This window comes from Priceomyces carsonii (assembly GCF_900007245.1).
Source record: "Priceomyces carsonii strain CBS4050 genome assembly, scaffold: Debaryomyces_carsonii_scaffold_2, whole genome shotgun sequence".
In the NCBI taxonomy this organism is placed as follows: domain Eukaryota; kingdom Fungi; phylum Ascomycota; class Pichiomycetes; order Serinales; family Debaryomycetaceae; genus Priceomyces; species Priceomyces carsonii.
The window spans coordinates 1200978-1228248 of NW_026946675.1; the positions used below are offsets into that span (position 1 = coordinate 1200978).

The 27271-nt window shown below is 36.8% G+C and overlaps 14 protein-coding genes; 5 read left to right on the forward strand and 9 right to left on the reverse strand.

Annotated features, from left to right (window-relative positions):
* Window positions 1-200: 200 nt before the first annotated feature.
* Window positions 201-1487, forward strand: PRCAT00002105001 (FAD-dependent oxidoreductase; the record flags this gene model as incomplete). Its single annotated transcript, XM_062951939.1, has 1 exon — window positions 201-1487. The coding sequence occupies one exon, from the start codon at window positions 201-203 to the stop codon at window positions 1485-1487; it is 1287 nt and encodes a 428-aa protein (XP_062808891.1).
* Window positions 1488-1743: 256 nt separating this feature from the next.
* PRCAT00002106001 (Zn(II)2Cys6 transcription factor domain-containing protein) lies at window positions 1744-1905 on the forward strand (the record flags this gene model as incomplete). Its single annotated transcript, XM_062951940.1, has 1 exon — window positions 1744-1905. The coding sequence occupies one exon, from the start codon at window positions 1744-1746 to the stop codon at window positions 1903-1905; it is 162 nt and encodes a 53-aa protein (XP_062808892.1).
* Window positions 1906-2086: 181 nt separating this feature from the next.
* PRCAT00002107001 (uncharacterized protein) lies at window positions 2087-3385 on the forward strand (the record flags this gene model as incomplete). The annotated part of the gene is made up of 1 exon (XM_062951941.1): window positions 2087-3385. The coding sequence occupies one exon, from the start codon at window positions 2087-2089 to the stop codon at window positions 3383-3385; it is 1299 nt and encodes a 432-aa protein (XP_062808893.1).
* An 852-nt stretch (window positions 3386-4237) lies between these two features.
* On the reverse strand, window positions 4238-4531 carry PRCAT00002108001 (uncharacterized protein; the record flags this gene model as incomplete). The annotated part of the gene is made up of 1 exon (XM_062951942.1): window positions 4238-4531. The coding sequence occupies one exon, from the start codon at window positions 4529-4531 to the stop codon at window positions 4238-4240; it is 294 nt and encodes a 97-aa protein (XP_062808894.1).
* A 54-nt stretch (window positions 4532-4585) lies between these two features.
* Window positions 4586-4903, reverse strand: PRCAT00002109001 (uncharacterized protein; the record flags this gene model as incomplete). The annotated part of the gene is made up of 1 exon (XM_062951943.1): window positions 4586-4903. One exon carries the CDS (start codon window positions 4901-4903, stop codon window positions 4586-4588), a length of 318 nt encoding a protein of 105 aa, XP_062808895.1.
* Window positions 4904-6534: 1631 nt separating this feature from the next.
* Window positions 6535-8913, reverse strand: MNN4-4 (Mnn4-4p; the record flags this gene model as incomplete). Its single annotated transcript, XM_062951945.1, has 1 exon — window positions 6535-8913. One exon carries the CDS (start codon window positions 8911-8913, stop codon window positions 6535-6537), a length of 2379 nt encoding a protein of 792 aa, XP_062808896.1.
* Window positions 8914-9676: 763 nt separating this feature from the next.
* PRCAT00002111001 (uncharacterized protein) lies at window positions 9677-12391 on the reverse strand (the record flags this gene model as incomplete). The annotated part of the gene is made up of 1 exon (XM_062951946.1): window positions 9677-12391. The coding sequence occupies one exon, from the start codon at window positions 12389-12391 to the stop codon at window positions 9677-9679; it is 2715 nt and encodes a 904-aa protein (XP_062808897.1).
* A 236-nt stretch (window positions 12392-12627) lies between these two features.
* On the forward strand, window positions 12628-14191 carry PRCAT00002112001 (uncharacterized protein; the record flags this gene model as incomplete). XM_062951947.1 has 1 exon in its annotated part: window positions 12628-14191. The coding sequence occupies one exon, from the start codon at window positions 12628-12630 to the stop codon at window positions 13576-13578; it is 951 nt and encodes a 316-aa protein (XP_062808898.1). The 3' UTR covers window positions 13579-14191.
* Window positions 14192-14204: 13 nt separating this feature from the next.
* PRCAT00002113001 (uncharacterized protein) lies at window positions 14205-14714 on the forward strand (the record flags this gene model as incomplete). Its single annotated transcript, XM_062951948.1, has 1 exon — window positions 14205-14714. The coding sequence occupies one exon, from the start codon at window positions 14205-14207 to the stop codon at window positions 14712-14714; it is 510 nt and encodes a 169-aa protein (XP_062808899.1).
* Window positions 14715-14826: 112 nt separating this feature from the next.
* POP2 (CCR4-NOT core DEDD family RNase subunit) lies at window positions 14827-16221 on the reverse strand (the record flags this gene model as incomplete). The annotated part of the gene is made up of 1 exon (XM_062951949.1): window positions 14827-16221. One exon carries the CDS (start codon window positions 16219-16221, stop codon window positions 14827-14829), a length of 1395 nt encoding a protein of 464 aa, XP_062808900.1.
* Window positions 16222-16667: 446 nt separating this feature from the next.
* On the reverse strand, window positions 16668-17882 carry CDC50 (aminophospholipid translocase regulatory protein; the record flags this gene model as incomplete). The annotated part of the gene is made up of 1 exon (XM_062951950.1): window positions 16668-17882. The coding sequence occupies one exon, from the start codon at window positions 17880-17882 to the stop codon at window positions 16668-16670; it is 1215 nt and encodes a 404-aa protein (XP_062808901.1).
* Window positions 17883-18048: 166 nt separating this feature from the next.
* Window positions 18049-19461, reverse strand: PRCAT00002116001 (uncharacterized protein; the record flags this gene model as incomplete). Its single annotated transcript, XM_062951951.1, has 1 exon — window positions 18049-19461. One exon carries the CDS (start codon window positions 19459-19461, stop codon window positions 18049-18051), a length of 1413 nt encoding a protein of 470 aa, XP_062808902.1.
* Window positions 19462-19667: 206 nt separating this feature from the next.
* PRCAT00002117001 (E2 ubiquitin-conjugating protein) lies at window positions 19668-20330 on the reverse strand (the record flags this gene model as incomplete). Its single annotated transcript, XM_062951952.1, has 1 exon — window positions 19668-20330. One exon carries the CDS (start codon window positions 20328-20330, stop codon window positions 19668-19670), a length of 663 nt encoding a protein of 220 aa, XP_062808903.1.
* A 338-nt stretch (window positions 20331-20668) lies between these two features.
* CDC39 (CCR4-NOT core subunit) lies at window positions 20669-26341 on the reverse strand (the record flags this gene model as incomplete). Its single annotated transcript, XM_062951953.1, has 1 exon — window positions 20669-26341. The coding sequence occupies one exon, from the start codon at window positions 26339-26341 to the stop codon at window positions 20669-20671; it is 5673 nt and encodes a 1890-aa protein (XP_062808904.1).
* Between the last annotated feature and the right edge of the window lie 930 nt (window positions 26342-27271).

The following is a 27271-nucleotide window of genomic DNA, read 5'->3' on the forward strand; positions in this document are numbered from 1 at the left end:
TATTCCTAATTAGGTATATATGTTCCGATGTTCCAAATCGCATCGTAAAAAAATCGATCGATGTCGCACTTAAGTGCCAATCGGTGCTCACTGAGGAAATGATAAGAGGAGTGAATAGAAATACGATATTATATATATTTAGTGATGCAATACTAAGCAAGGATTGAGGAGGACTAATTCGTGCAATACACTAAGACAAAATGGCTGAAGAGGTTTTAATTGTTGGTTGCGGAGTCTTTGGGCTTAGTACAGCAGTAGAGATGGCAAAAAGAGGGTACAAGGTCACTGCGTTAGATGCATACCCCGTTCCCTCTCCATGGTCTGCTTCGGCAGATTATAATAAAATAGTTAGAACCGAGTATGATAATATGTTTTACACCGAACTAGCATTGGAAGCTCTAGAGTCTTGGAGAACAGATCCTGACCTCAGCAAAGTGTATAGTGAGTGCGGTCGTATTACTATTACTCCTAAGCACCACAGTGGTCGTATTGAATTTGAAAAGAGAAGTATAGAGAATTTGAAGAGTCTTAGCAGAGCTTCAGACATCAAGCATTATGCTAATGTGGGCGATTTTGCTCGAGACTTCAAGCAATTTGGAAACAATGGTTTCAGTGAGGATACGAAGATTACTTTCAACCCAGAATGTGGCTTGGGACACGCTGCTAAAAGTCTTTTGATCATGAAGCAGAGAGCGGAGATCCTAGGAGTGCATTTCAAGTTTGGTAAGGGCTACGAAACTGTTAATGTGGTGCAAAAAAATGAGCGAAACTATGTTTTAACGAAAAATGGTTCCATGTTCACTGCTGACAAGATATTAATTTGTGCGGGTGCTGGGACAGCAAGAATTGTCAATCTACACAATCAGACTAATGCGACTGGTCTTTTCGTTGGCCACATAAAGTTGACTGAAGATGAATATGAAAAGTATAAAGACATTCCCATTGTTTTCAGTGCAGAAGATGGCTATTATTTTCCACCTGATCCTGATACTAGAATTATCAAGATTGCAGCAGCCGTAGACGAGTCATGCAACGTTGTAACAGATCAATTCAAGAATCACATTTCTTTACCACGCTACAAAACTCATTATCCTTATGATACAATTCCCAAAACCTCGGCAAGAGATATTACAGCGTTCTTGGAAAAGACATTGCCAGATCTTGCCTACCACAAAATCATCAATCCTAAGATTTGCTGGATAAGTGATACAGTTGATTCTAATTTCCTTATCGACAAGATTCCGGATTACTCCAATGTCTTTGTTGCAACTGGTGATTCTGGCCATGCCTATAAATTCTTGCCCAATATTGGTAAATATATATCAGATCGCCTAGAAGACAAATTGGACCTGGTTTCCACAGAGAGATGGAGCTGGAAAGAAAATAACAGGCCAAAATCATTGGATTGGAGAGTCAAGAGAAAGAAGATTGACTTGGCACGGTCCAATTGCGATTTTGTAATCGAAACTGATGCAAGCAAACTCTAGAACTCGTAGAATTCTCTCGTTAGAACCTCGCATTGCTTAAAATCGCATATATAAGACCTTACAACTATATAGAGCCTCTAATAAATGGCAAGACTTATGACTTCAAAATGTCGCAAAGGCGGCAGTTACTTTTCTTAAATTGGAAGCGTCCACCGATTTTATTTCATTTGCAATCCAGTTTCTCTATACATATATAAATTCGCGATATACCGGAACATTCCCACCTTCTAATGGAACTCATATTAATATACTTTTCATGGCTAATACTACAAAAAAGGTCATTAAAAGGTCTAGGAATGGTTGTATAACATGTAAGAGACTTAAGAAAAAGTGTGATGAAACAAAGCCAGAATGTCTATCGTGCCAGAAACATAATAGAAAGTGTGAAGGTAAGTTAAAATCGAACAATATGCTATGAATCTATATACTAATAATCACTAGGATATGCCAGGCGAATAATATTTGAAGACGATAAGAGGAGAATATCGTTCAAGAGGCGTGGGTTTGGATCAAAGAATTTTCGAAATAAGGATACCGAAGAGATTGCAGCTACGGAGGTGCAAAGGAACCATGTGGAGCCCGAGCATTCATATGAAAACATGCTCAGCATGTTTGCAATTCACAATATTGATCGCCCTAACAATGAAGTTATTCCTCTGACGTACACCGGAGATTTTTTAAGTGGAACTTCGAACTATGGTGAGATATTTCGCCAAAACTGTGAAGGGAGCTCTATGATTGAGTTACCAGGATCTGCAAGTCATTCCTGTCCTTCATATGAATTAGAAACGCCTGCCGTGGCACCTTCTACTTACTTATATCATTTTGAGAAAATATTCAACCCATGTGATAACTTACCAATAATAAGTCTATCATCATCTGAGGCATACTTTTGGGACTTATACCAAAATAAGTTTGCTATATCGTATCCCTTTTTCTGCGATAATGAAAATCCTTTTTTGAAAGTAGTTTTACCATTTGCAATATCCAACTCAGATTTGAGATGCGCTTTGATGGTTTTATCTGGATCCAATAAGTTGGACTTGGTCGACTCTAGACTAAAAATGGAACATGAAAAGCAAAAAGGTGTACTTTTAACGGTCATAACTAATTCATTAAGAAGCAACCTCGAGGGGTCATCTTTAAACGAAATATCTGTGTTGTTGTTCTTATTAGTGACAATCCTTTTGTTTGAAAAGATAAATGGGGGTCATAGATCTAAGATCGAAAATCATCTTCGTGCTATTAAATATATCTTTGAAGTGACTGGATTGAGAAACATCGTCAGGAATGATTTGGCGTTATTTGCATTCAAGAACTTTCTTTATAATGACATTATGAATTCACTTACTTATTCAACCATTCCATACTTATTTGAATTATCTGATTATGATGAATTGGTTTCAAGATACCCATTTGTAAAGTTGGCTATTGACTTGATCAAGTTTAAAAATACTGCAGTTATGACACTGGGAGATAAAGCTGCTGATGATCTTAGATACGAATATCAACAAAGCCTTTTCATCAAACAAATCGTTGAAATTGATGACGTCAATGCTATTGAATGGTTCCCATCATTTGCCACGGGTAATAGCAGTGAGCCAGAATTGTCGACTTATAAGGACTCTTTGGCAAAAATATACAAATTGCATTTGTTATTTTATCTCTCAGATAAGGACCTGGAAAAAAAGTCTTTTGCTTCTGAGATGGGAAACTATGTTTTAAAGCTTCCAAATAATTGCAATTGTAGTATTGCTGTTTTGCCACAAATGCATTTAATAGCTAGGTACTTAAACGAGGAAGATTTGAATGAGACGTATTTTAAAAGAGCTGAACTATACACGAAGACTGTCAAATACCCTGTCTTCAATCCAGAGAACCTTCTTAGTGGTGCCTAGAAAGAATGCCTGAATCAAGGTGCTTTATCATGTTAGTTGAATGAAAAACAAACGTTAAATTTTGATACCTTCCAATCAACGAAAAATTTACTCGAGGACAAAGAACAAAAATCTTTCTGGCATAATATCCAATATATGTGTCTTATGCAGTGTTTCGATGGACTTTGTAGTTTATACTTCTATCATCACGACATTCCTATGTTATTATGATTTAATATCTACACTTAATAGTTATCTAGTTTAGAAAAGATAGTAATTGATCTATCTAGCAAGAGAAAAGTATATTTTCCATTTCGAATTGACATATATATCATACCGTATCATTAATCTCCTATCATTCTTTCAAGCATTTGATGTTATTTGGCACTCATTCAATGACAAAGAAATAACAGATACTTAAAATTGATCTTCTATACTTTAACATTTGATTGGATTTTCCTTTGATTTCAAATGGTTAGAAGAGAACAAGCCGAAAGTATTTGAAAACTATATGGCACAAGATAAGTTTCAACTTCCTAATCAATTCGATAAATCGAGATAATTAACTCATTGAATCCGTGAACCAACTACATCAATAAAATAGCAAAGATGTGAGTTTGATGCATCAGCAAAAAGCTCCGCTAATGTCTTATGGTACAAATGTACAAATCGCTGACAATATCAGAAGCAATAGGTGTATAGGTATATAGTCCTTTTATTTCTGTAACGTTTTTTGGTTGTGGAAAGTCTAACTTATTGATATAAAGCTCCACCAGAGCGTGCATAAAGAGCTGTGGGTGGAACAAGTGGTACGACGTCATCTATATGTACAGTCCTTAAGTGTCCAACATATGGTGGTTCAGTCCTATTATTCTAGGTGACTATATCTAAATACTCTTCGCTGGAGAAAAGTCTATCAACATAGTCACTGGATTGAGGATTCCCGGTTTTAAGAGCTGCATGAGAGACAATTGTGACACTGGTGTCAAAATCTTTTGCTAATTCAACTCCTCCTAAAGAATGACCAGTGGAAATGAGCTCGTAGTCTGAATATTCCTCCACAGCACTCTTGATAGTTCCCCATGTGCTCTCCTTAATAACTTTCACTGCTTTATATACTCCATCATGAACGAAGCATGATTCGCAGCTTGGATATGGAACGAGCATGAGGTCGAATCACCAACAATCCTGCGCGGTGGAGGATTCACGGGTAGCGACACTTCAATTCTTAGTATGATCTACTGCAATGTAGCCAGTTCCACTCAATTGTAGTTTCGCTATGTCGGATGTGTAAACATGAACAATTTCGATATTTGGGTGTTCTGTACAGAATATAACTGTTGGACACACATCAGGAAATTGGCCTGCCTTGAGCGCTGGACCACTATCAGTATATAAGTTCCCGAAATCCTTAATACAATAGCTTACGCTACAATAGTCAATCATCTCATGTACAAAGTTATATGTTGCTTCATTATAAGCAGTCACCTGGGTTCCAAAAAGCAAAAGAGCAAAATAAATATAGTTGAAAAGCTTCATCTTCTTCGTCCTGATTTCAAATGAGGATAGTATTTCATCTTATTAAGGAATGTAGGCAATTTTATAGTCATTATACTATCTATTTGCCGGCTATTTCCATGTATCTCTTGAACTCTCATCCTTATCCACGGGGTTTCCAAAGCTTTTCCCAGCCGTTATTGATAAGTAAAATAGTCTCACCTGCATATTGAACAAGAAATGCAACCCTACTTTTTTTGCAATTTGAGACTCAAGAAAATTGCCATTTCGATCACATGGAGCCAATACTAGTATTACATTTATTTACCTTAAACACAAGTTTAATCTTCAGATTTGATGAGTTAAAAAGAGTTCGATCATATATCTACTGCATCGTTGACATTCTTTAGGAATATAGCACATCGTTGTCCAAAATGCGCTTTGCAAATTAATAATATATGGACCGAGGTCTTATTTCGTCGATTTCAGTGAAATTTTTTTACAGTGATGCAGGCAAATAAGGGTGTCAACTTAAGGATTGTATAACCTGATACTTCGAATCCGATGCTTTGAAGACGACGTTGAATCGATTTAAGCTTGATATAAAAAGAAACTCTGATTTCCAATTCACCATTTTGATATCTGTCAAAACCACGTATAAACCCACATCTACAATGATACATCAACGTGCAATAACAGGCCTTAGTCCCAACAGCCACATCCAAGATCTCATCGGCTAATGGCTTATCATGCACAATTCGAACGCAAATAAGTTCATTATGATATGGTATCGAAAAGTTTTTGAATAAACCTAATTTCTCTTATAAGCAGGGATTGAAGTTTCTAATTCGCAGTCGTCTTTACTGCTTCCAACAGAAAAGGACTTTCATAAAAAAATGATTGTGTCTATAATCTGTTTCATATTGTATCATCCAGGCTCGGCTCCTTCAAAGGGCTATTTTACTTGCACTCCTGTGGTATAAAGACTCATTTTCTAATGCATTTTTCAAGGCTAAATTCAATTTTGAGATATCTTAAAATTAGAAATGTGACTGTTTAGGAATTGAAAAAAGATCAGATACGTGATAGGTTAATATTCATAGATATTATGTTTCTCAGTCAGAAAAATCTATAGCATTAAACAGCTTTCTGTATTTGGGTTGCTTTTGCTCTAAAGCTCAACCAGATTAAAGGAAGAGCTAAACAAAAATGATGAATCGACTGTGAAGAGTATCCTGTTCGGTAACACAATTGACCTCTTGAAATTCAAAACAGATTCCATCTATCTGGCTTCAAAAATCGTCGTTAATTGAACAGGTAACAAAATATTTTTTCTTTCACTAAGGGATACTTGTATTAAAATACGTAAAGAACTCGTAGCCTTGATCAGTTATGGCCCTTTCATTTTTCCCGCTAGCATTTGGGTATTTATCATCGCTGTGACCTACATCATGATACTTCCATTCAATGTCCATGTATGAGAAAAGTCCGCGGGTAGAAATACACAGGATGTGGATTGTTTCGAAGTTTTAAATTGTCTCATATATGGGATGCAAGTATTAAGAATATAAGAGAAATTTCTCAAGAATATTTAGTCCTATATATATATATGCATTCAACAAATAGAAAATTGTATGTTTTATAAGTTATCACGATAACAAAAATATGTCTCTCTATGGGTAATCACGGTGATGCTTGGGCCTTTCTAGATTTTCAAAATCCCAGAGGGCTTTACGAAGCGGTTTATGCATTCTGAAAGTTGAAACCAATTTGTGATATTCTTCGTCGGAAGCTGTGATCTCCTTATCTCTACCAATTGAGTCAAACATTAAATGAAATTCTTTTTCGTGTATATCCGTCATCTCTTTGGTAAGGTAGTACTCGACTAGTATATCATCATTCTCAAGAAGTTTCAAGACTTGTTCATCTGACATGTTTTTCACCTGATCAATAAGTTTTATATGATTAATATTACCATCTTCTTGCAGAATATCCTCTTTTTTGAAGACGGCCGCGACCTGTTCTTTTTTTAACCACAACATGAGTTGAGGGACGAAATACCATCCATTGAACTCGTAAGAGGTCACACCGTTTGGATATTCAAATGTAAGTCTGTCTGTTATCGTCAGGGGTACATACACAGGGACACCACATAACATTGAATACTTTAACGGGGAAAGTTGATCCAATTTGTAGAAATGCTTTCTGCGATCATTATAGATCTCGGTCTGATCATCATGAAGTCCTTTCTCTATGCTGACTAATGGGTTATTCGTATACTCTTCTGGTGTATTTGCCCTAGATTTACTAAGACTAGTGATATCAATGTAAATCCCCGAATCAACATCAACAAATCTAGCGTCGATGTGGTTATTTTGAAGAGAAATACCTCTATTATGGATATATGTTCCGACATCAATTAAAAACTTCCCATAACCTTCTTTAGGGTCTTCCACAACTAGTGTTTGATTATAATCCTTGGCCAAACGCGCCAACTCTATTGCGGGCATCTGTATATCTATGTCAACATCAAATGGAAACATCAACCCATCCCAATACCAGCTCAATAATGGTCCATGCATAATCCACGTAATGATACCCTTTTCTTCAGCAAACCTAAACCAGCTTCTTAATAATCTATCCAAAATGATATTTGTTCGCTGAATCAATTCCAGTTCTGTCCAGCCAGGTCGTTGATAGTTCAAAGCTCCGTTGAAAAATCTCCAGTCATAATGCCACCCCCATTCATGGTCGACGTTCCTTTCGTCATCAATTCTTATGACCGCCATTTTGAAGTATGTCGGTTCATTAGAATCATTATAAAGTTGGCAAGTCTTCAACCCATCATAGTAAAGTCTTTCTTGTCTCGATAATTTGTCGAGAGGTACTGTGTTATAGTGTTCATAAAAATATATCTGATCCGGAATCATCGATTTTGGATAATGAAATAACTCTTCAGGTACAGTTAATTGTCTTGAGGACTTTGGATCTGTCTGTTTCCTTAAACTTCTATACATTCCATGATGATCTTCCTCATCTGGTAAATAATGCGGAGTCACTGATGATAAAAGATCTTCGAACTCTAATGTATGATCTAATTTTAAAATAGTCTCACCATCCAATGCTGCTGGGTTGATTCCCTTAGACTTAAGAAAGTTTTCAATCATGTCAGATGTAACCAATCTCTGATTGGACTCGGGATCGACCTCAAATTCATATGTTCCACCTCCTTCTCCTCCATTGAGTATAATCACCTTTAATGGTTTAGGTAAATGTGTCATCGCGTAAGATTTAGCCTCCAAAACTCTGAAATCGTTCAATGGGCGATCGTCATGACTTGAATGGTCATGGATAATAAATCCTGGCAACTGCTGTCTCCGCTTGTATCCTAAAGATTCCACAAAAGAGTCAGCCACCTTATCGTTATCTATACAAAAGTATGAAGGATCAGGATCATTATTTGTATGCTGACGTATGTACGTACAGCTTATCCTCTCATTCATGGGTCGGTTCAAATCGTCATTCAAGACTGTCAAGTCCATCCAGTCTGCCCAGTTGAAAGGTAATACCACTGGTTCTATCTTGTTGAGTTCCACTTTGTTTCCCTTAGATTTCAATAAATACTTATTTTTAAGTTCACTCAAGTATATAGATAAAGTTAATCGTGGATCATAATATAACCCAGATCTGTTTACCCATGCAGTTTGAGAGGTCAGATCTTTCAAAAAATCAGTGATCTTGATCCCAAAAGTCGTCTCCGTCAATCCAGTATTCGCAAGCCAGTATTTGTCTTTGTTAAGAGCTACTTTTTCAAATAATTTTTCGAGTTTCTTTTCAAACGGAGTCCTCGTAGTACCTGTAAAATGAGTTCTCGTGGTCTCTGTTTCTATTATTGGTGACCTACCTTCATATGGATTTATTATTTTGATGCTTGCAAGTTTTGGTTGCCCATGAAATCTTTGTAGAGTGAAGATTAATACTAACGATGTAACAACTATCATAAAAATCAACTTGCCAATCCTCATTGGCACCCTCGACAACGACGAAATCATCGCCGTCTTATAATATTAAATGGATTTTGTGGTGGATATCGACGCCGCTGGTTTCTCTTCGTTTAGCGAATCTTGCTTCTTGTAATCAACTCCCCTTGTTGGTCCTTATCTCACTGTCCCTTCTATAAGCCTGGAAATCGTCGTGAAAATTTCTCTTTCCTATAACCCTATTTAAAATAGCCTGTCGAAGCAGCCCTATAGTCTTCTACTATTACTCTCAGCTTATTTCCCAGCTGCTGAAAACGTTTTAATTAAACTATCGCTGAGCCTTATTGTTTTGATTGAGCTGTGATGATGTGTTTGAAGAAAAAGCAAAATATCTGCCCTCGGAAATGGTTTCCGGAGTAACCGAATTTGTAAGTCTGGAAACTCTCGTAAGACCATTTTCCGCATTAGATTAGAATAGTCTTCAGCGCTGCATATGGAACTCTATGTGATTTCTTTAATATCTTGGATTTCTTAGTTAAGCGTATATGGAGACATTTGGGTATTTGATGGGAGCTTATGGTTGAGCTTACCAGTCTTTAGATGGTATCTTTCTAAGTTTATGACATATTATGTCATTCCAAATCAGGAAGGTCGTACTCCGCCTTAAATATTTTAGTTGTTTATAATGTGCATGCCCCAATGAAAAATATATCTCGTCGGTTCGACTCTTAGCTTTGACTATTTCAAATTCCCTACTAGATCCAAAGAAGACTGAATGAGAATGTTTTATTGAAATATGCGACTAGCTAAAGTATGTAATATAATAACTACATCATTAAACTTTTATTTTTTTCAAAAGTTCGACCAATTGCTTGTTTGCATCGGGTGCAAACTTATCCAATTCACTTGTTCCAAATTTGCTGTTTTCCTTCTCCAAGTCATGTAATTTTTCCCGTAAGAGCATTTGATCTACACGCGGCTCTTCAGTATCCATGTTCTCTTCAGAATTCAAATAGTTGAATTCTTCTATGTCGTCGCCAGCGACGCCAAAGTCTTCGCCTTCAATTTCACCAAAAATTTCTTCATTTTTCTTATCCCAATCTTTTTCAATTTCGTCTTTACCATTAGCTGCTTTTACCAAAAACTCCTTAAAAAGACGCCTTCTACCGGTGACCAAGCTAATTCTTGCACTCAATTGCTTTAAAAACAAAGCTTCATCAACTGAGTTTGAAGTTCCTAATTTAAATAATACGGAATCGAGATCCACAAATTTGAGCTTTATAACTTGTAGAAGTTTATTTATCCATACAACAATGTTACGGAAAATGTTTTGATCGTCTTTCACGTATATGTTATGGATAAAATTCCAGAACACCGATTCGTGTCTGTCTATCAATTCCCGTAGTCTGTTAAAAATTTCTATTGAGCTTAAGTAGTAGACTTCTCCGCTAGATAGTTTTACTAATTCAACCATCAAATCATTCATAAAATCTTGGAATTCTTTGAATGCTAAATGAATATCACATTTAGCAAGAACAGCAATAATCGGCTCATAGAAAATTGTAATAAACTGCTTTATTAAATTTACTAGCTCTGGTTCTTGCCAAAGTTGTTTCATGAGATTTTTGTCCTTTTGCCTGGTCTTCAATTGCCAATATTGTTTAAGATGCAAATACAATTCACATCCTTTCATATCGTTAGTATCTTCTAATTTGTCAAAGTTTTTAAAAGATTCATATACTTTCTTTATTGATTCTGGTGAAGCTATAGGTGGAATCGATTCAGTACTGAGAATAGTGATAAGCAAGTCTTCTTTTTGAGCTGTAGATTCTTCAATGATATCATTGTGGATGTCGTAATCACATTCTGTATAGTTATCAAGTTTTTCTAAGAGCATCTGATATTGAGAAAGGTTTTCTCGTAAAACAGTAAATTCTTTTTCAAATTCACTCAAATCTTCATCCAACAACATTACAAATATCATGGATAGTAAGCATCTCGAGTTTTTAGTTTCTGAAGAGCCCCATTTTGGTAAGCTAGGAACATTAAGAAACAACAAATCGAGAACTCTAGATAACATTTTTCCCGGATTTGTGAATCTAAGGATGCCGTAGATCATACGATAGGGAAACAACTTGTGAAATTTCAAACATTTCTCTAAAAATTGATTCGAATTATCATTAGCCAAGAACATTTGATATAGTGTAGCTGCGACTTCAAGCTTGCACCACTCACTAAAAGAGCGCAATATAGGTGATCTGTTTTCTAGATCTACCGAGTTTCCAAGCTCATCAAACAAATTAGTGAGGGTCTCTGGTTTCATTATCAAACTATTTTTGAAGCTCTCAAATTCTGAAGCCAAGCCCAATATAATCTCAGATGTTTGTGTTTGGAATTCAAATTGTGTTCTCAAAATGTGTTCCTCATTTTCGAGCCTAGCCTCATGGTCTTCTAAGTCCAATTCTGTGAGCTTAGTAAAACTTAATTCGGGATCCGACACGAATGAATTAAATATTTTCGAGTTTGTTATTTCACGATGATGGATTAAATCATTCAAGTAGCCTCTCAATGATAATCGAAGCTTTTCTTTGAACAATTTTTTATTGGAGTTCAGCAGCTTCGATTCGTGTGTTTCATTTGTATCAGAGCTTTCCACGGCCTCCAAAGAAACACTTGAAAGTGTAAATTCATGCAGATCATTTATTCCTTCATCACCTCTTGGTTTACGTGGTAGCCTAGGAACTTTTGCCGACATTAAACCTGGAAACCCCTTCTTCAAATCATGCTCAAGTTGCTTGAAATCATGGTAAGCTCTGCTGATAAAATGTGAGTCATAGGAGTTATGTTCTTCATCTCGCTTCACTATTTGAATTACGAATTCAAAATGATGTTGTCTTTTTGGTTTTGAACTGACTATAAATGATCTCCAATAGCTAGGTGCTTCTGTAGCAGGCGATGCTATCTTTCTAACAGCTACAATATTTATACTTATATCATTGATGAACTTCATTTTACTATAATTGTCCATTCCCACTTGAAATGAAGGTACATTATTACTGTCTTTTTGAAGCTTGCTGAGCTTACCCTCATCAGTCGACTTTAAAGTCGATAGTTTTATGTACTCCAAATCCTTTGGAGTAACTAAAACCGAGTTATAGAAGAGTAGCATCCCAGATAGCAATTTCCTATTGACATTCTTTCTTTTAGACGTCTTGCTCTGCCTTTCTTCTGAATTACTGATTCCTTTCAGATAAAAGCTCTCGACAAAAGGCTGAACAACAGTTTGCCAAAACTCCAATTGTGTCTCCTTTGAATTACTTGTAATCAATGGGAACTTGATCACAAATTTACGAAAAAAAAACTTCATTAGTGGTAAAGTTTCATCATCTTGAGGTTTGTCCGTCTTGAACGGCTCACCAATCAAACTACAACAATCAGGACTTGAGAGCTGTTGGAGCTCAAGTGATAGAAGTCTTTCTAAAACATACTTCTTGAGGTAATGCTCTTGAATTGGACTTAACTTTTCCAATAAATCGCTATTAGAAGACATACACAAATTTGAGCAATGGTGTTGAAGGACAGCAGGCGTTGCTGAACTTGTTCTATAGAAAGCGTTTTGAACATAAATGTCTTCATATCGGCTTAATGTCGTATAAAAGACGACATTCTGGTGATGGGCTTCTCTACATGAGTGTGAAAAAAAAAAAAAATAGGCACCAATATAGAATAAAAGATTAATTCAATTGATAGGCTTTTTACAAGGGAAGGAGTGCTTCAAAAAGTAATATGGGTACGAATAAAAAGGAAAAGCAAAGGAGGGTCAGAGAAAATGATACGAGGGATGGAAACCTCCGTGTCAAAGGAGAGAATTTTTACCGAGATGCGAAAAAGGTCAAGCATTTACTGATGTACAAGAGTGGTAGAGCTGTAAGAAATGCAAAGGGAGAGATTATCAGAGCAGCTGATTTTCAGTCAACAGATACACCTATAGCACGAGTTGATCCCAATCGAAAATGGTTTGGAAACACAAGAGTTATTGCCCAGGATGCTCTTACCCATTTTAGAGAAGCAATGGGAGACAAGAAGCATGATTCATACCAAGTCTTGTTGAAAAGAAATAAGCTTCCAATGTCGCTATTGGATGAGAAGGATCTGACTGAGGCTCCAACTGCAAAAATATTAGAAACAGAGTCCTATAAACTGACATTTGGTCCAAAACAACAAAGAAAGAAGCCAAGGACGTTAGAGGTATCAACTTTAGAAGACTTAGCTTCAAAAACTGAATCAGACTCCTATGATTACGAAACAAAGAAAGAATTAGACTCTACTTTAGGCTTGATGGGAGGTTCGTTCTTGGATAAGGATGATTTCACGGAGGAAGCAAAAGAAGCCGTTTTTCACAAGGGTCAGTCGAAGAGAATTTGGAATGAGCTTTATAAAGTTATTGACTCTTCAGATGTCATAATTAACGTTTTGGATGCAAGGGATCCATTGGGAACTAGATGTGCTCCGGTTGAGAGGTATCTTAAAGAAGAATGTGCTCATAAGCATTTAATATTTGTTTTGAACAAATGTGACTTAGTACCGACTTGGGTTGCAGTAAGTACAATTTATTTCATTTCATTTGGTGGTAGTCGAGGGTTGAATCACAATTCGTTGTTAAGATTTTTGTCTATGACAGTTTTAAAAACTTTTTTTTTTTGCAAGACTTTATCTTTTTTTTATTTCTTTTTTTGACACCAAAGTCTCTGTCAGGGTGACAATTCTGGGTTTTTATTACCTCATCACGATGTCACCTGTTACGATTTTGGAAGAATGATACTTCCCGCCGTGAACGCAACTTAACAGTTGATTTTTAACCGTTCTGGTTGGAAATTGTTTGCAATTGGTTGATAGTTATTATCATCCTACCAGGGGAGTATCGGGATCTTTTTTGAGTTGAAACCTTCGAAGGTGCATTCCTTCTATTCCATGGGGAGTTTCTTAGTATAGATTCCGACATCCTATTATTTGCATTTTTTTTTTTTTAAATTTTTTACACTATTCACTTCGACTACCATCACATGTGTTCACAGACACAATACTAACTATCAATCAAGGCTGCTTGGGTAAAGCATTTATCAAAATCGTACCCGACTTTGGCATTTCATGCTTCTATCACTAATTCTTTTGGGAAGGGTTCTTTAATTCAACTTCTACGTCAATTTTCTTCATTGCATTCTGACCGTAAACAGATATCCGTTGGTTTTATTGGGTATCCTAATACTGGAAAATCTTCAATTATAAATACATTACGTCGTAAGAAAGTGTGTCAGGTTGCCCCAATTCCAGGGGAGACAAAGGTTTGGCAATATATCACATTAATGAAGAAAATATATTTGATTGATTGTCCAGGGATTGTCCCACCATCTCTGAAAGATACTGAATCAGATATTTTATTTAGAGGTGTCGTCAGAGTGGAACATGTTTCAAATCCTGAACAATATATACCAGACTTACTTCAAAAATGTGAGAGGAAGCATTTAGAGAGAACCTATGAAATAAAAGGCTGGAGTAAATTTGAAGAAGACCCAGAGTTGTTGGAAAGGGCAAGTTCCGAATTTGTGGAATTAATTGCAAGGAAACACGGTAGATTATTAAAAGGTGGTGAACCAGACGAGAGTGGTGTATCAAAACAGATTTTGAATGACTTTAACAGAGGTAAAATACCCTGGTTTGTACCGCCACCAAGAGATGAAGAGAACGATAAAACTGCTATAAATAAGTCACAGGATCAAGATAGTAAGAAGAGGAGTTCGACAAGCTTGTCTGAGGACGATCAAGCTGACAGTAAACGTCTCAAGAAAGAAGAATGGGAAGGATTTAAGGACTGATCGTTCAAGTATATAAAGCATTATTCGCATTTCATAAAATAGTAGAATAAATACGGCTTCGTATCAATCAATTGATATCGTTCATTAATAAGATCTATAAAATAAATGTGATCTATTGAAGGGGTCTTCCAAAATGAACAAATCCCTTTGAACCACTAGGTGTTAAAATTCCCGCTCCAGCATCATGTATTTGTAAATCATCGTTTTGATTCGGACCATAAATATTGCCTAGTCCCCAAATTATACCTTTATAGCTTTTAAGAGCCCCTGGATCGTAAGAAGATTTCCTGAGCAATTCTTTGAAACATTCCATCGACAAATATGCATGCAATGTTGAAGTTATTTGCTGTTGATGGCCTGGGTAATAAGTAGATGATGAGGTTGCAAAGTATTGGCGAATTGCAGGAGATATTGGTAACAATTGAAGCTCTTCTGCCAAGTATTCAATAGAAGGTTTGTTAGTGGAATTTTTCCCTCCTTCTGTGTCGCTTGGGGATTTGTTCAAAAGTTGATTTCCCAAAAACTTGAGATCGTAAAAATTTGGGAAATACTTTGAACACCACCAGTAAAAGTCTTTTTCTTCATCAGGGAGGTTTTTGTTCATTAGCAAGCTAATGAAAAACCCCAAGTCATAGCCCGCGTGATAACTGATCCAATTTATTGAATCATCCAATAATAGACCGCTTTCAATCAATAATTCTGCGAAGGAAAACTGCTTTATACCTTGTGCCATGTGCATGGGGAAGTTAATTTGTGACGTTTGAGAGAGCATTGCCAAGTGCTCCTCGTTATACATTTCATAGTTTAAATCGTAATAAAAGTTGAATTGCCAAATAACTGAAGAGCTTGTTTCATTCCTGTTGATCTTGGTGACACACAAGCTCAATTGAATTATATTCAATAAATCTGAATTCGATCTTAACGTTTGGAAGTGGTAATCTGATGAAGATTTAAAAGAGCCAACAGGTCTCACAACAATCCCTGGTATTTCCTGATGAATTGCAATGAATATGTCGGATGAGCGATCTTCAATAAAAGAACGCAACGATTGAAATTCATATTCTAAGTTCTGGCTCCAGACCTCTTTTATAGTAGGTGCCTGATGTGGTTGCAGTTGCAGTTGGCGCTGTGGTTGGAAATTTGCTGACGGATGAGATTGCTGAGTAGGCTGCTGTTGTTGTTGTTGTTGCAACTGCTGCTGTAATTGTAATTGCAAAACAGGATTCAAATTCTGGCTTGATGCGGCCATCCCACTTCCCACAGAAGTCTGTCCATTATTAGCATTACCTAAGGCTGTCATTGCAGGATTGAATCCTAAACTTCCAGATCCTCCTAATTGAGAATGTGTTTGTTGCTGTAAATGTTGATTTAACAACTGCTGTCTTTGCAACTGCTGTTGCTGTAACTGTAACTGAGAAACTTGTGGTGACAGTCCAGTAGCTCCTAATACTTGCTGCGGTTGCTGTTGCTGCTGCTGCAAGTACTGAAGCTGTGGATTAACATTCATACTGCTTCAATAATCTTTTGAGTGTTACCAATTTGCTCATTCACTACTAAAGTTAATAGACTGAATCGTAAAGTAAATTTCTCTTTTACCTAATATATCTGCTGGAGATCTAATTATGATATTCTTCCGTTCGTCTTAAAGTTGTAGAATCACTATTACAATTGTTAGGCACTTAATCTTTCTACTTAAGCTTGAAGGATGTCGAGATGCTGAAGCTTTTGATCGAAAAATGCCATTTTGTGTAACTTATGTGCCCTCAATAGAGGCCACTAAACTCAATATAAGCTGTAATACAATAGAGATAAAGGCATAAGGGAGGTCATAAGAAAGAAAAATCAAAGTATATGTGTTTCATTCAATACAATCTCTAAGATTAACATTGGAATGCTTTGGCAAGTTGAAGCTAGGTGTCAATATTAAGTTATAGCAAAGAGAAGCTAATAATACTATAATTGATCTCTAAAAGTAGTAGCACTCTCAGGGTTATTTCCATGCAAGTAATTGTGATCACCGATTTTCCTTGGCCATATCAAATGTTGTAATAAAAAGGCTATTGCAAGGACAAGACAGATCACGGCAACAATTATATATATTACGCCTAGACTCATATTGCGGCCCCCAAATATTGAGTTATTTGTAATCACAAGACTCTTGGTACCTCCGAAGATTGACACAGGATAATTCATCTCTATCAGGATTTGGTATGTCCCAGATGAAAGAGTCAGTGATGTGTTTTTACCATAAAGTTTGTAAAACGAAGGTAAACCTGCAGTCCTCATCCAATTCTGCAAATGTTCCATGGTCTGTAAGTCAGGCATATTTGTGTCGTTGTAACCGTCAGGAAACATTTTATACCAGTTTGGAGGGGGAACGATGTCCTTAGGGTTATATTTAGACTTTTTGAATTTATGATCACGATCTGATTTCCACGAGATACCTGTAGAACTAAATTCGTAGGTCTGGTTGTCTTGATTGCCCTTTGCATTCAACAAGACTGGGCTTGAAATTGTGTCGTTAAAATATGAGTTTGCAATCAACCCACATGGATACACAAGTTTTGCATTTTTCCCTTCACCAATGTGTTTAACTGGCTTGCACTTATCTGTCACATCGTCAGATGACACCGCTATACCCTTAAGTTGCTCCAAATCATAAGATTCGACATATTTTCTGTGATTTTGATAAAAATTTGTTAGTTTGTAGTATAGATAGAGAGGAGGTTTTATGTCTTTTGGTAAATCAAATTGGATCACACAAGTTTGTGCCAAGTCTTTGAAAGAGTCAGTAGAGTTTACGACCTTCCACTGGAACTTAGGATTTGTATTCTTGTTCCTAAAATGATAACTTGTGTACTTCGAAGGAACATCTTCTAAGCTGTTACTCTTTAAGGATTCACATTTCGAATAATCGAGAGTGATTAGCTCCACGTTGTAAGTAGTACGTAAAATCGCTATACCTAATGGCGCAAATATCACTGCTAGCACGAACAAGAACGGTATCACTGACTTAGGTGTTAAAATCGGTTGCCATGCCTTTAATCTTTGTTGTCTGAATGCAGTGTTTGGTGGTCTCCTAGATTTTTTTACCGTTGAAGATGAATCGTTAAGGACATCATCGTCCTCTTCATCGCTTGAATGCCTTCTTCGACGTAAGAAGTTCATCATTACAGCTATTAGTGTAGATATTGAATTTGGTGATGGAATTCGTATTGATTTTCTTAAAATTATATTTGGCGCAGGTCGACTACATATAACATGAAGTATTACTCTTGGTATCTATTAAGAAATCCTATTTATATACGTATAATAGTGAAATGCTCAAATGGAATTAGGAGGATGTCTTCTTCTTTCCATTCGGTTTCTTTTCGTTTTTACTACGTTTCGAATCACTTCCATTTGACTTGTCCTTTTGGTCTTTGGAAGTGCTACTTTTTTTATTACCATTATTAGTCTTGGATTCTCTAGGCTCCAACTGAATAACGATATCGTCGACAGCCATCTCCTTTGCTTCTAGTGCTTTCTTTTGTGACTCTTCAGTGACGAAATCACAAAATGCAATATTAATATTTAATTTGAAAAACTTGATGGGGCCAAACTTCTTAATCAATTGAGATTTCAAATGCTTTTCATCAACTTGCTTAACACCACGAATATATATTGGAAACCAGTCTTCCTTCTTATATTTCATGCCCTGTTGAGTTTGTTGAGCTTGTTGAGGTGAAGGCGTCGAGGTCTGATTAGCCTTTTTAATTGTAGTCAGTTTTGTTGCGGGTGGGGTGGCAACCTTGACAACAGGTTTGACTGGAGCTGCTTGGGATGCCAAAGCAGCCCACGAAAGAGGAGTCTTCAGTTTACTGTTATCTTCTGTATGAATCAGTTCTTCTGTCTCATCGATAGCGCTGGGCACTTCTTTAGATCCGTTAGATTCAACGGCTTCTTTCTGCTCCACTTTCTTAATAGTCTCACCTTCATTTTTAGTTTTCTCCAAGTCTGCTGATTTCTTCGTCTCTAAGGTTTCTGTAGATTTATCATTAGGCTCCTGGAGAGCTGCTTCTTCTGTCAGATTTTTGTCTGATACTTCCACTGGTGTTTCAATGGCAATCTCGACGGCCGTTGGTTTCAGAGATTCCGACTTTTCAGGAGCTGTCTTTTCTGAAGTTTTTTCCTCAGTTCCTTCAGTTGTCGTTTCAGGTTCTGCTGCTTCGATATTTGCACTAGGTTCTATTGGCTGTTCTATTTTAACAATTTTTGGTTGTTCTTTGAAGTCATTGAAATCAATGAACCTCAAGAAATCATTAGCAACATCAAATGTGTTTTCTTTCTTTCCGGGGACTAAAAGAAAAGTTTGGATAAATTGATAGTATGGAGAGTGGTCTCTAGACCATTCTCCGAGAACTGAGATCATGATCTTATCTTTCAAGCATACTTCGAAATCGGCACTTGTTACAACAATCCTGTTACCTGTCTTTGTCGTGTCTGATTCGTTGGCAAATCTTGCCTTGATCGCTTCAATACCACTTGCTTTATAAATAGTTTTCATCTCGTCACCATCTTTAGACGGGAACTTAGTATGACTAACGGTGGCATCAGAATGATAGATCTTGAAAATATTTTCAATATTCTTATTGTAGAAGTCATAGTAAGACTCAATGAAAAACCATCCAATTGATGCTGCCCTTTCGAACAGTAATCCATGTTCTTTCACCTGAAGATTAGGTGTATCAGGAGGCGAAGTGGTCATGATGCTTAGGCCCCTTAACGTGCTCTAAGGTTAAAAGTAGTTTTAGTGATGGAGGTAGAATTTTAAAATTTTCACCGAAAATGCCAATCATTAGGCACGACTCTTCGATTTTCAGCTAAAACAAGATCTAGTCAAACTACATGAATAGGAAAGAGATGGATTGTATTATGATGTTGCTATTAACAGGAAGTTGCCATTTCGTAGGTTCATTGGCACTCTTTCAACAATTCCTCTAGAATTTTATTCTCCAAGTCGCCTTTGTTACTAACACCAGCAAAACTCTTGATGCCCATTCTTCTCAAAATGTCGATAGTTTTATCCCTGGGAAAGCCCATGTTCTCAAACTGTACAACAATATCGTTATCAATGCCATATAACGCAGCGTCGTCCTGATCTGTAAGGTTGACTTTGTCACCGTCGCTGGCATAAATCTTAGTCCAATGGGCAGCTGTCTCCTCGAAGCCTTTCTTGTTCGATAAGTAATGTTTAGCAACTTCTGCATCCTGAGGATCATTCGGCTCTGGCGACTGCAATAAGGATTGTAACGAAATCAATGAATTCTTGAGAGTGAGGATCGGCGTCCAGGCGTCCTTGAGAATATCCAAGCATATAGCTCCTGTCACAGACGAGATATTAGGGTGATAGATTTTAGTCGCAAATTTCATCTGAGGTGGTTTGAACGGGTATTCATTTGGAATAGTGATATCTATTTGAAATGTTCCTTTCTCATAGGGCGTTCCTGGCGGGCCCTTAAAATACCCGGTTAATCGAGTCAAATCACTTTCATTATTTAACTTTAAAACAATACCTGATTTTGTATCCTGACGGCACTCTTCCAACTCTTTAGCTATCCTTCTGAAGGGTGTCATTTTACTCCTGTTAGTCTGTTTTTATCGATATTGCTCTCGTAAGTTGACTAATATGTTTGTGGAAGGGCCAGAGCTCAGAGATGATAAATAAGGTAGTGCGAAAAGACAACAAACATATCTAAAGTAAATACGTGTATTTGATAAAGGTTATTTTACACTAATATACAAAGATTAAAAGATAATACTTAGCTCTCTTTCTAGTTCATAGTCGACAACTTTGAAGGAATAAATTGCAGTAGAAAAAGAAGTTCATGAGGCATATTTGTGACCTATTTGGTTAGGTGAGAGCTGAGATTAGATGAACATTGAGCTGGAGCGTGAATTCTAGTTTCATTCTCTTATGGGTCATTTGGAGAAGCACCTGTGAAATTAAGAGACAAAGCATCAAATATGTTCTTTAATTCAGGGATGGCATCTTTAACAAATGGAAGATCAAAGAAGCCGTAGTCGCCGTTTTTCAAAAGTTCTGTGAAGACAATAGTGAGACCCCAGGGATGTGGCTTGCTAACAACTCTTCTTTCCAACAACACTCTGGTGATGACTTCTTGCACAATAGCTTTATTAGATGCCGTGGCCCATATTGAGCTTGAGCTGAAAAAATGAAGTATAATACCAATAAACCAGTGCGTATGGCTGTTAGGATATCGCAACTGGTTAGCTATTGCATTTATCAAGTGGAATTTGAATTCCAGAGATCCGTAGTTCATGAGATCAACTAAGAGCGCGACATGGGAAGTCTTTGTATTGAAACCCCTAACATTGTTAGGTAATCTGTCAGCCACAGCCGAAATCCCAACATGTAAAACCAAAGCATTAACTAACTTTACGTTATAATGGACCACATCGAATCCCCAATCGTTTACTTCCTTTGGGTGGTTCAATTTCATTCCAGCATAAATGCTTTTCATGAGTCCTGGTGCTGGGATTCTCAAAAAATTATCCACAGGCTTCTTTAATCCAATTTTCAGTAAATCTTCCAATGGCTTATAATTGATGATTGGGGAATCATTAATTTCTGGTAGCCTTTCAACCTTAAGGCCTTGGGTGAACGGATCAGGTACTGTGATATTAGATGGTGTAGCTGAAAGAATAATATTCTTTAGCTGGATATATTCCCTAGGCACTGCCGTAACTAGCTGGTAGTGACATTCAACTAAAAATTCAGGATAATCATGAGCTAAGCCGACGATTATTCTGTTAACAGCTTTGAATATAACAAATATCACATCATGATGCGCCTCTTTCGAGTATACAGCTTGGAATTTCAAAATTGCTGTCAATAATTTTACCACCGTTTGATAGCCTCGTTTATCTGGCAACTCTACCAATCTTGGTAAAAACATTCTATGTGCTATCAAAGAAATCCATGCAAATGTAAACCCTGGAAAGATTATAGGTTGTAAGGAGTTGAAAACCTCTCCCAATAAACAGTAAAACTTGCTATCCAACTTGATGGTAGCATCTTTATCAAAAATGGAAGCAGAATTCCAACTAGAAAGTAACGACGAAAATAATCTGAAATATGCTCTTTCATTCCACGTTCCAGTCGATGCCTCATGGTCGTTAGTCAAAACCAACAAAATGATTCCAATAATATTTTGTAAATACTCAATCGCTTCATCTTCATCTTCAAACCTCAAAATTATCCTTACTATGAGGATTGCCAAAGTGTCAACAGCTAAATAGCAATCACGCTGAGTCCTGGCTCTAACCTCATGCTCCGTTGCAAAAGCCGTAACTGATATTTCTGTAGCTGCCTTGAAAAATATCTCAAAATGGTCAGGATCTGTAAGTATGTCATCACCTAGCAACTTATCTATAAAGGAATCCTGTAAGGAGTCTGTATTGTCCCCATGAGTTAAAAGCTTAATCCATTCAGCAAAAATATAACCCATCTGACTGTACACTTGTTCCAAATTTGGACTATTGAGCTTGTTTAACAAGTTAAACAAGTTGTCACGGGCCAACTTGGCTTGAACATGTTCCTCATCCGGTTCGTTTCCAGGATATTTGGAAAGTGCATCCAAAGTTATTGCAAATTCTGACCTCAAGGCAAATGGATGTGAGTCATCTGCGGTGAAGACGTTGGCCAATAAATTGGCTGCAAACTTGACGACAGTAGGATTGTTGGATTCTAAGATCAAAGCACCTAAGGATGAATCTAATTTACTTGGTTGGACTAGTTGCACCTTAAGAAGAGAATATATCACCGGCATATTAAACTTACGTTGATCTGAAGAATGAACAAGCCACCAAGTAACATCCTTAGCAGTTGAAGGTGAGAACTCACACAACTTATCCAAAAATACAACGTAAATTTCATTGCTCATTGGATTTTCATGCGCTTGAGTAAACAAGCAATTTACAGCATACTGTGCAGCCTTCAAAAGCAATTCAGGGTACTTTAGAGCATTGTTTTGCGCAATTGTTAAAGCATGGCTCAAAGAAGTCATTATTGGATGATTAGGATCAAGGTCCGCCAACCTGGTTTCTTGGACATCAGATAATAATTGAATTGATTTCTCACAGTTTTGAGTAATAGCAGTGAATAATGATTCAAAGGTAGCAAAGTCATCTTGAACCAATGTCAATTGTGGATTCACTTGAGGTTCAACCTGTTGCTCGATCCTACTGGCGGGGCCATTAGTACCAAATTCAGTATATATGCGGAGCTGATTAGGAGTGATACCCTCAGGATTCAATCCCAACGGTGGAGGTAAATTTAAAGCATATTCATTTATACTTTCCTCGACGAAAGGTTCGCCATTACGATGCTGTTCACGAAGTAATCTTTGCTTCAGCATTCTTTCATCGATTAGTTCACTTATGTTGTCTGCGGCAATCTTGTCCACAATATCTACGCATAAACCAACGTTTGCTTGGATTGCAGTTCCTAACTCGGCCAAGGGAAGTTCAGCAGCATTGTTTCCAAGTAGCTGCAACATAGTAGCCTCGATTGCTTCGCTGAGAATTTTACGTCCCGTGCAAAGAACCATGCTATGAGCTAACTGTTGTGCCAAGGTTTGGTAACTTTTATGGAACTTTTTAATGTCTGCCTCACAAGCAAAATCTTTTTTGATCATTGCTTCTGTAGTTGTTAAAACCGCTTCTGAGACACGACTTAAGATGGGAACAGCACACTCACGAACTGCCCTTGACAAAGACGCTTGAAAAGCTCTTCTTAAATTAGCATGCTCGGTGAAAATTGTATTTCCAACAAGAGTACTGAAACTGGTATCTAAACTGTATTCTGGTTGCAACTGTTGTTGTTGTTGAGGTTGCTGAGCCTGTTGAACTTGAGGCTGAGCATAAGTTTGAGGTAACAGGGACTGCTGCTGTTGGGCAGAAGTATCGACGCCATCGGGAATTTCTAACGCTAATCTCGACATATCATTAACCAATGTTACTGTCTCAGGGTGAACACCAAAATACGCCGCGAGTGCATTAGGCTTGGGATTGTGTGATCTTATGAGTTTTGAAGGTTCTATGTCTTCGATTTTCAATTTGAAGGAGTTCAAAAGAACCTCTATTTCAAATTTCAAGTTGAGTTTCAAATCAGCACACTCATATAGTTCTGCCAAAACTTTCAAAATTCCTAGAACCCAGGGATTGGGTGGCTGAAAGACTATAGAATTTTGAGCTTGATCCAAAATTTTGCAGACAAAAGGGATTATTAAATTAAGTGACTTAAAGTCAAAAGCTTCAACTAGCAAAAACTTCAACGCAATCTGATCTCTCAATAACGGTTTGTCATTTGCCAAGGTTAATTTTCCAATCCATGCTCCAATATTTTTTAAGTTATTTCGATCATTGGATGAATCTTTGAAGTTTCTAATAATCCTCTCGGCTTCCTTAAGAGAAACATTCAAAACATATTCATAAAATATGGAACTGTCGATTTGCCTTACAACTTCTGCATAAAGATCATGATTATTAGGCTCTATTTTTGCTCTGTCAGACACCATGTAATTTGCAAACCAAAGAAGGTACTTTTCAGGCAATAGCTCTTTGATTTCATTGATCTTCATGTTTTCACTCGTCATATTGTTAACGTAAAACAAAAGCTTGTCAGATACAGATTCACTTGGGTCTTCTTGAGGTATATCACCAAGCTGTTTATCCGATACGGTAATCGATTGATACCGGGGTCCAGTCTTAGGAGTCGGAGTTACCGTTGCTCCCGTCCGAGGAACACCATTAGCTGCATTTTTAACAATTTGATACATTTTAGCATGTGAGACCAAAGACTGGCATTCTAGCAAATGCTTGCAATATATGGGATATTCGTGTAACCTTGATTTAAAATTGTATAATGACTGGACAGCAAATTTAAATAAATGTGAGTCCTGTGGTTGATTACAAGACTCCCAAATAAAGTTCAATGCAACAGTCAATGTCGTTCCTTGGATGAGATCCTTCTCCAAAAGTGCTCCGAATAACAATGAGGTTGAAGCCAATGCCGATAGTGGATATTCAGAGAAGAATCTATACTCGTCAAGCAACGAATGGATCATACATGCAAAGACGTCTTGATCATGAGGATCGTCACTAGATTTCATTCGAATAAGCATGTCCACAATCTCTTTAATATCAACTTCTTTATTATACATCTTTGAGTAATATGACTTCATTTCCTGCTCAACATCACTTGGGAAAGAATTAGACGCTTCGCTATTCTTCAATATAGCCTCGTCATGGCCCCATCCAAAATTTATCAATCTTGGATAAGTTGTTAAAAGCAGTAGCTGCAAGTTTTTCAATCTCTCTGCGTCAATTAGGCCCTTACTCCCCTTGAGTTTCTCTAAAAGATAAAATACAACAGTAATCTTTAATGGTTTATATAAAGTATCGTTTCCCTGCACTTGTTGTTGTTGTTGGACCCTTTCATAATCCTGAGGTGCTCTAGTCTCTAAGGTCTCTAAGATGGATTGATACAACACACTTTTTAATTCAGGATCATTAAACTTAGATTCAATAACAGACTCATAATCATAACCAAAATTTGATGCATCAATAGTGAAATTTAATCCAAGCTTAACATCGAGTTGCCAAGCCTTCTGGATAAGCAAATCAAAGAATCCAGCGTTGTGGCTTAAGTCAAGAACTTTGTTCACAGCTTCTGGTGTACCTCTTTTGGTATAATAATCGATAAGTTTCAAGATGGTCACATCAAGATCGACCTCTTTGAATTTTAAGATCACTCTTTGCAAAGATTCACTCCCTGCATCCATCAAAAGTGTGAAAAGCGTATCTATGAATCCACTAATAAACTGGGTCTTATCAGCAATCAGTATAGCAGCAACAAACAAGAACTCAGTAAAAAGGCGGCAATCGTGTTCAAAAACTTGATTTAAATAATGATTAAGTTTACCATCCAGCTCAGTGAGTTGGGCCAGAATTTGTTGTTGTTGAACCTGAGACATGACATTCACTTCTAGTTTTCCAATATTTATGAATTTTAAAATATTTTTCCTTGGTGAAGATGGTTCATTGATACTTTCTTCGAAACAAAGTGCTAAATTCTTCAGAGATGAAACATCATATCCACCTTGTTGTGGATCACTAGTTTGTAAGAAGTATATTAAGGTTTTGTCAAACCACCAATTGCAATTCAAAAAGATATCAATAATACCAGGTTGAAAATCCAACGCGGAAAACAACTGAGTGAGACTGGTTAAAGAAGGCTGAGAATCTCCTGCTGAAGTCTCAAGTAAATATTTGTTGACATAAGCAAACACTTCATACCAATTGACTTTGAATTTTGAATCACTCACAATAGAGCGAAAACAACTTTGTATTTGCGCACCACCTGCACTAGCTTCAGGTAAGCTATTTGTAAATGCTAATCCATCTGGTAAGCCTTGCGTACCAGGAAACAAAACTTCAGAGAGAATTAGTGCAATATTGAGATTGATTTCACTTGCTTTGAATTCTAAAAGAATTGATAAAAGCTTGTCAGGCAATAGCTTTTCTTTGACGTTGCTTTCTATAAGTATATCCTTGAACGACATTTCTTGAAGATTTTGACAAAAAGTTTTTATTGGCTTTATTTCGGAATCAAGCTTCAAGTGATAGACAGCTAATAAACGAAACAAAAATGGAACTAAAGGTGAGCTTAAAACGTAATCCAAGACGAAGGTCCAATTAGATTTATCTAAATTAATCCTTGGAACTAGACTTTTTAAAAAAGATACGAACTTATTAACAATGAACTTTTTTGCTCTTTCTGAATCTTGCGATTGGAATTTAATAAGCAAAATGAATGAAACTAATAAATCACAGTCAAATTTTTCAACAAAGTTGATTGCACTATCTTTTTCAATAAATAGATTAGATAAAAGTTCAAAATAATTTTCGAAGTCCTTTGGTCTTTCTGAAATACTATTTAACTCCTCTTTTAATAATTTATCAACGGTAGTAAGCTTGCCCGATGGAGAATATTTAGCAAGACTTATTAACTTTTCAAGGTAGTAATATAAGATGAGAGAATTCTTTCGGTCGCCTTTAAGTATGTAACGAATTTGTCTTGAGATATGGTCAAAGTTATCTTCTGAGACAGTAATCACTAAGATTGATAATTGATTTAATATGACTCTTGAAACCTCGTCTTGTAACTTTTGATCGCCCAATGGGCCCTTGGTAGTAGTTCCTGACACGGTTTAAGTTACTTCCAATGGATCTTGCTCTTCGCTTCTTTCTGAATGTATCTGACCCGAGTTTTCGCCTCAATAGTAAGTTACAACCGTAGATAATATAAAAAAAGAATCAGATTTGACCACTAATAATTTGAAAGGTCAATTTCGTTCTCTGATGTACCAATTGCAGCTTCGAAGACCTAAAGATCAGTTTATTCGTCAACTAGAATGACTTTATAGATTTATTTCTCTAATTTTTTAATATGGTAAAGAAGACTCTCTTCAAATTGGCCCACCGGTGTCATT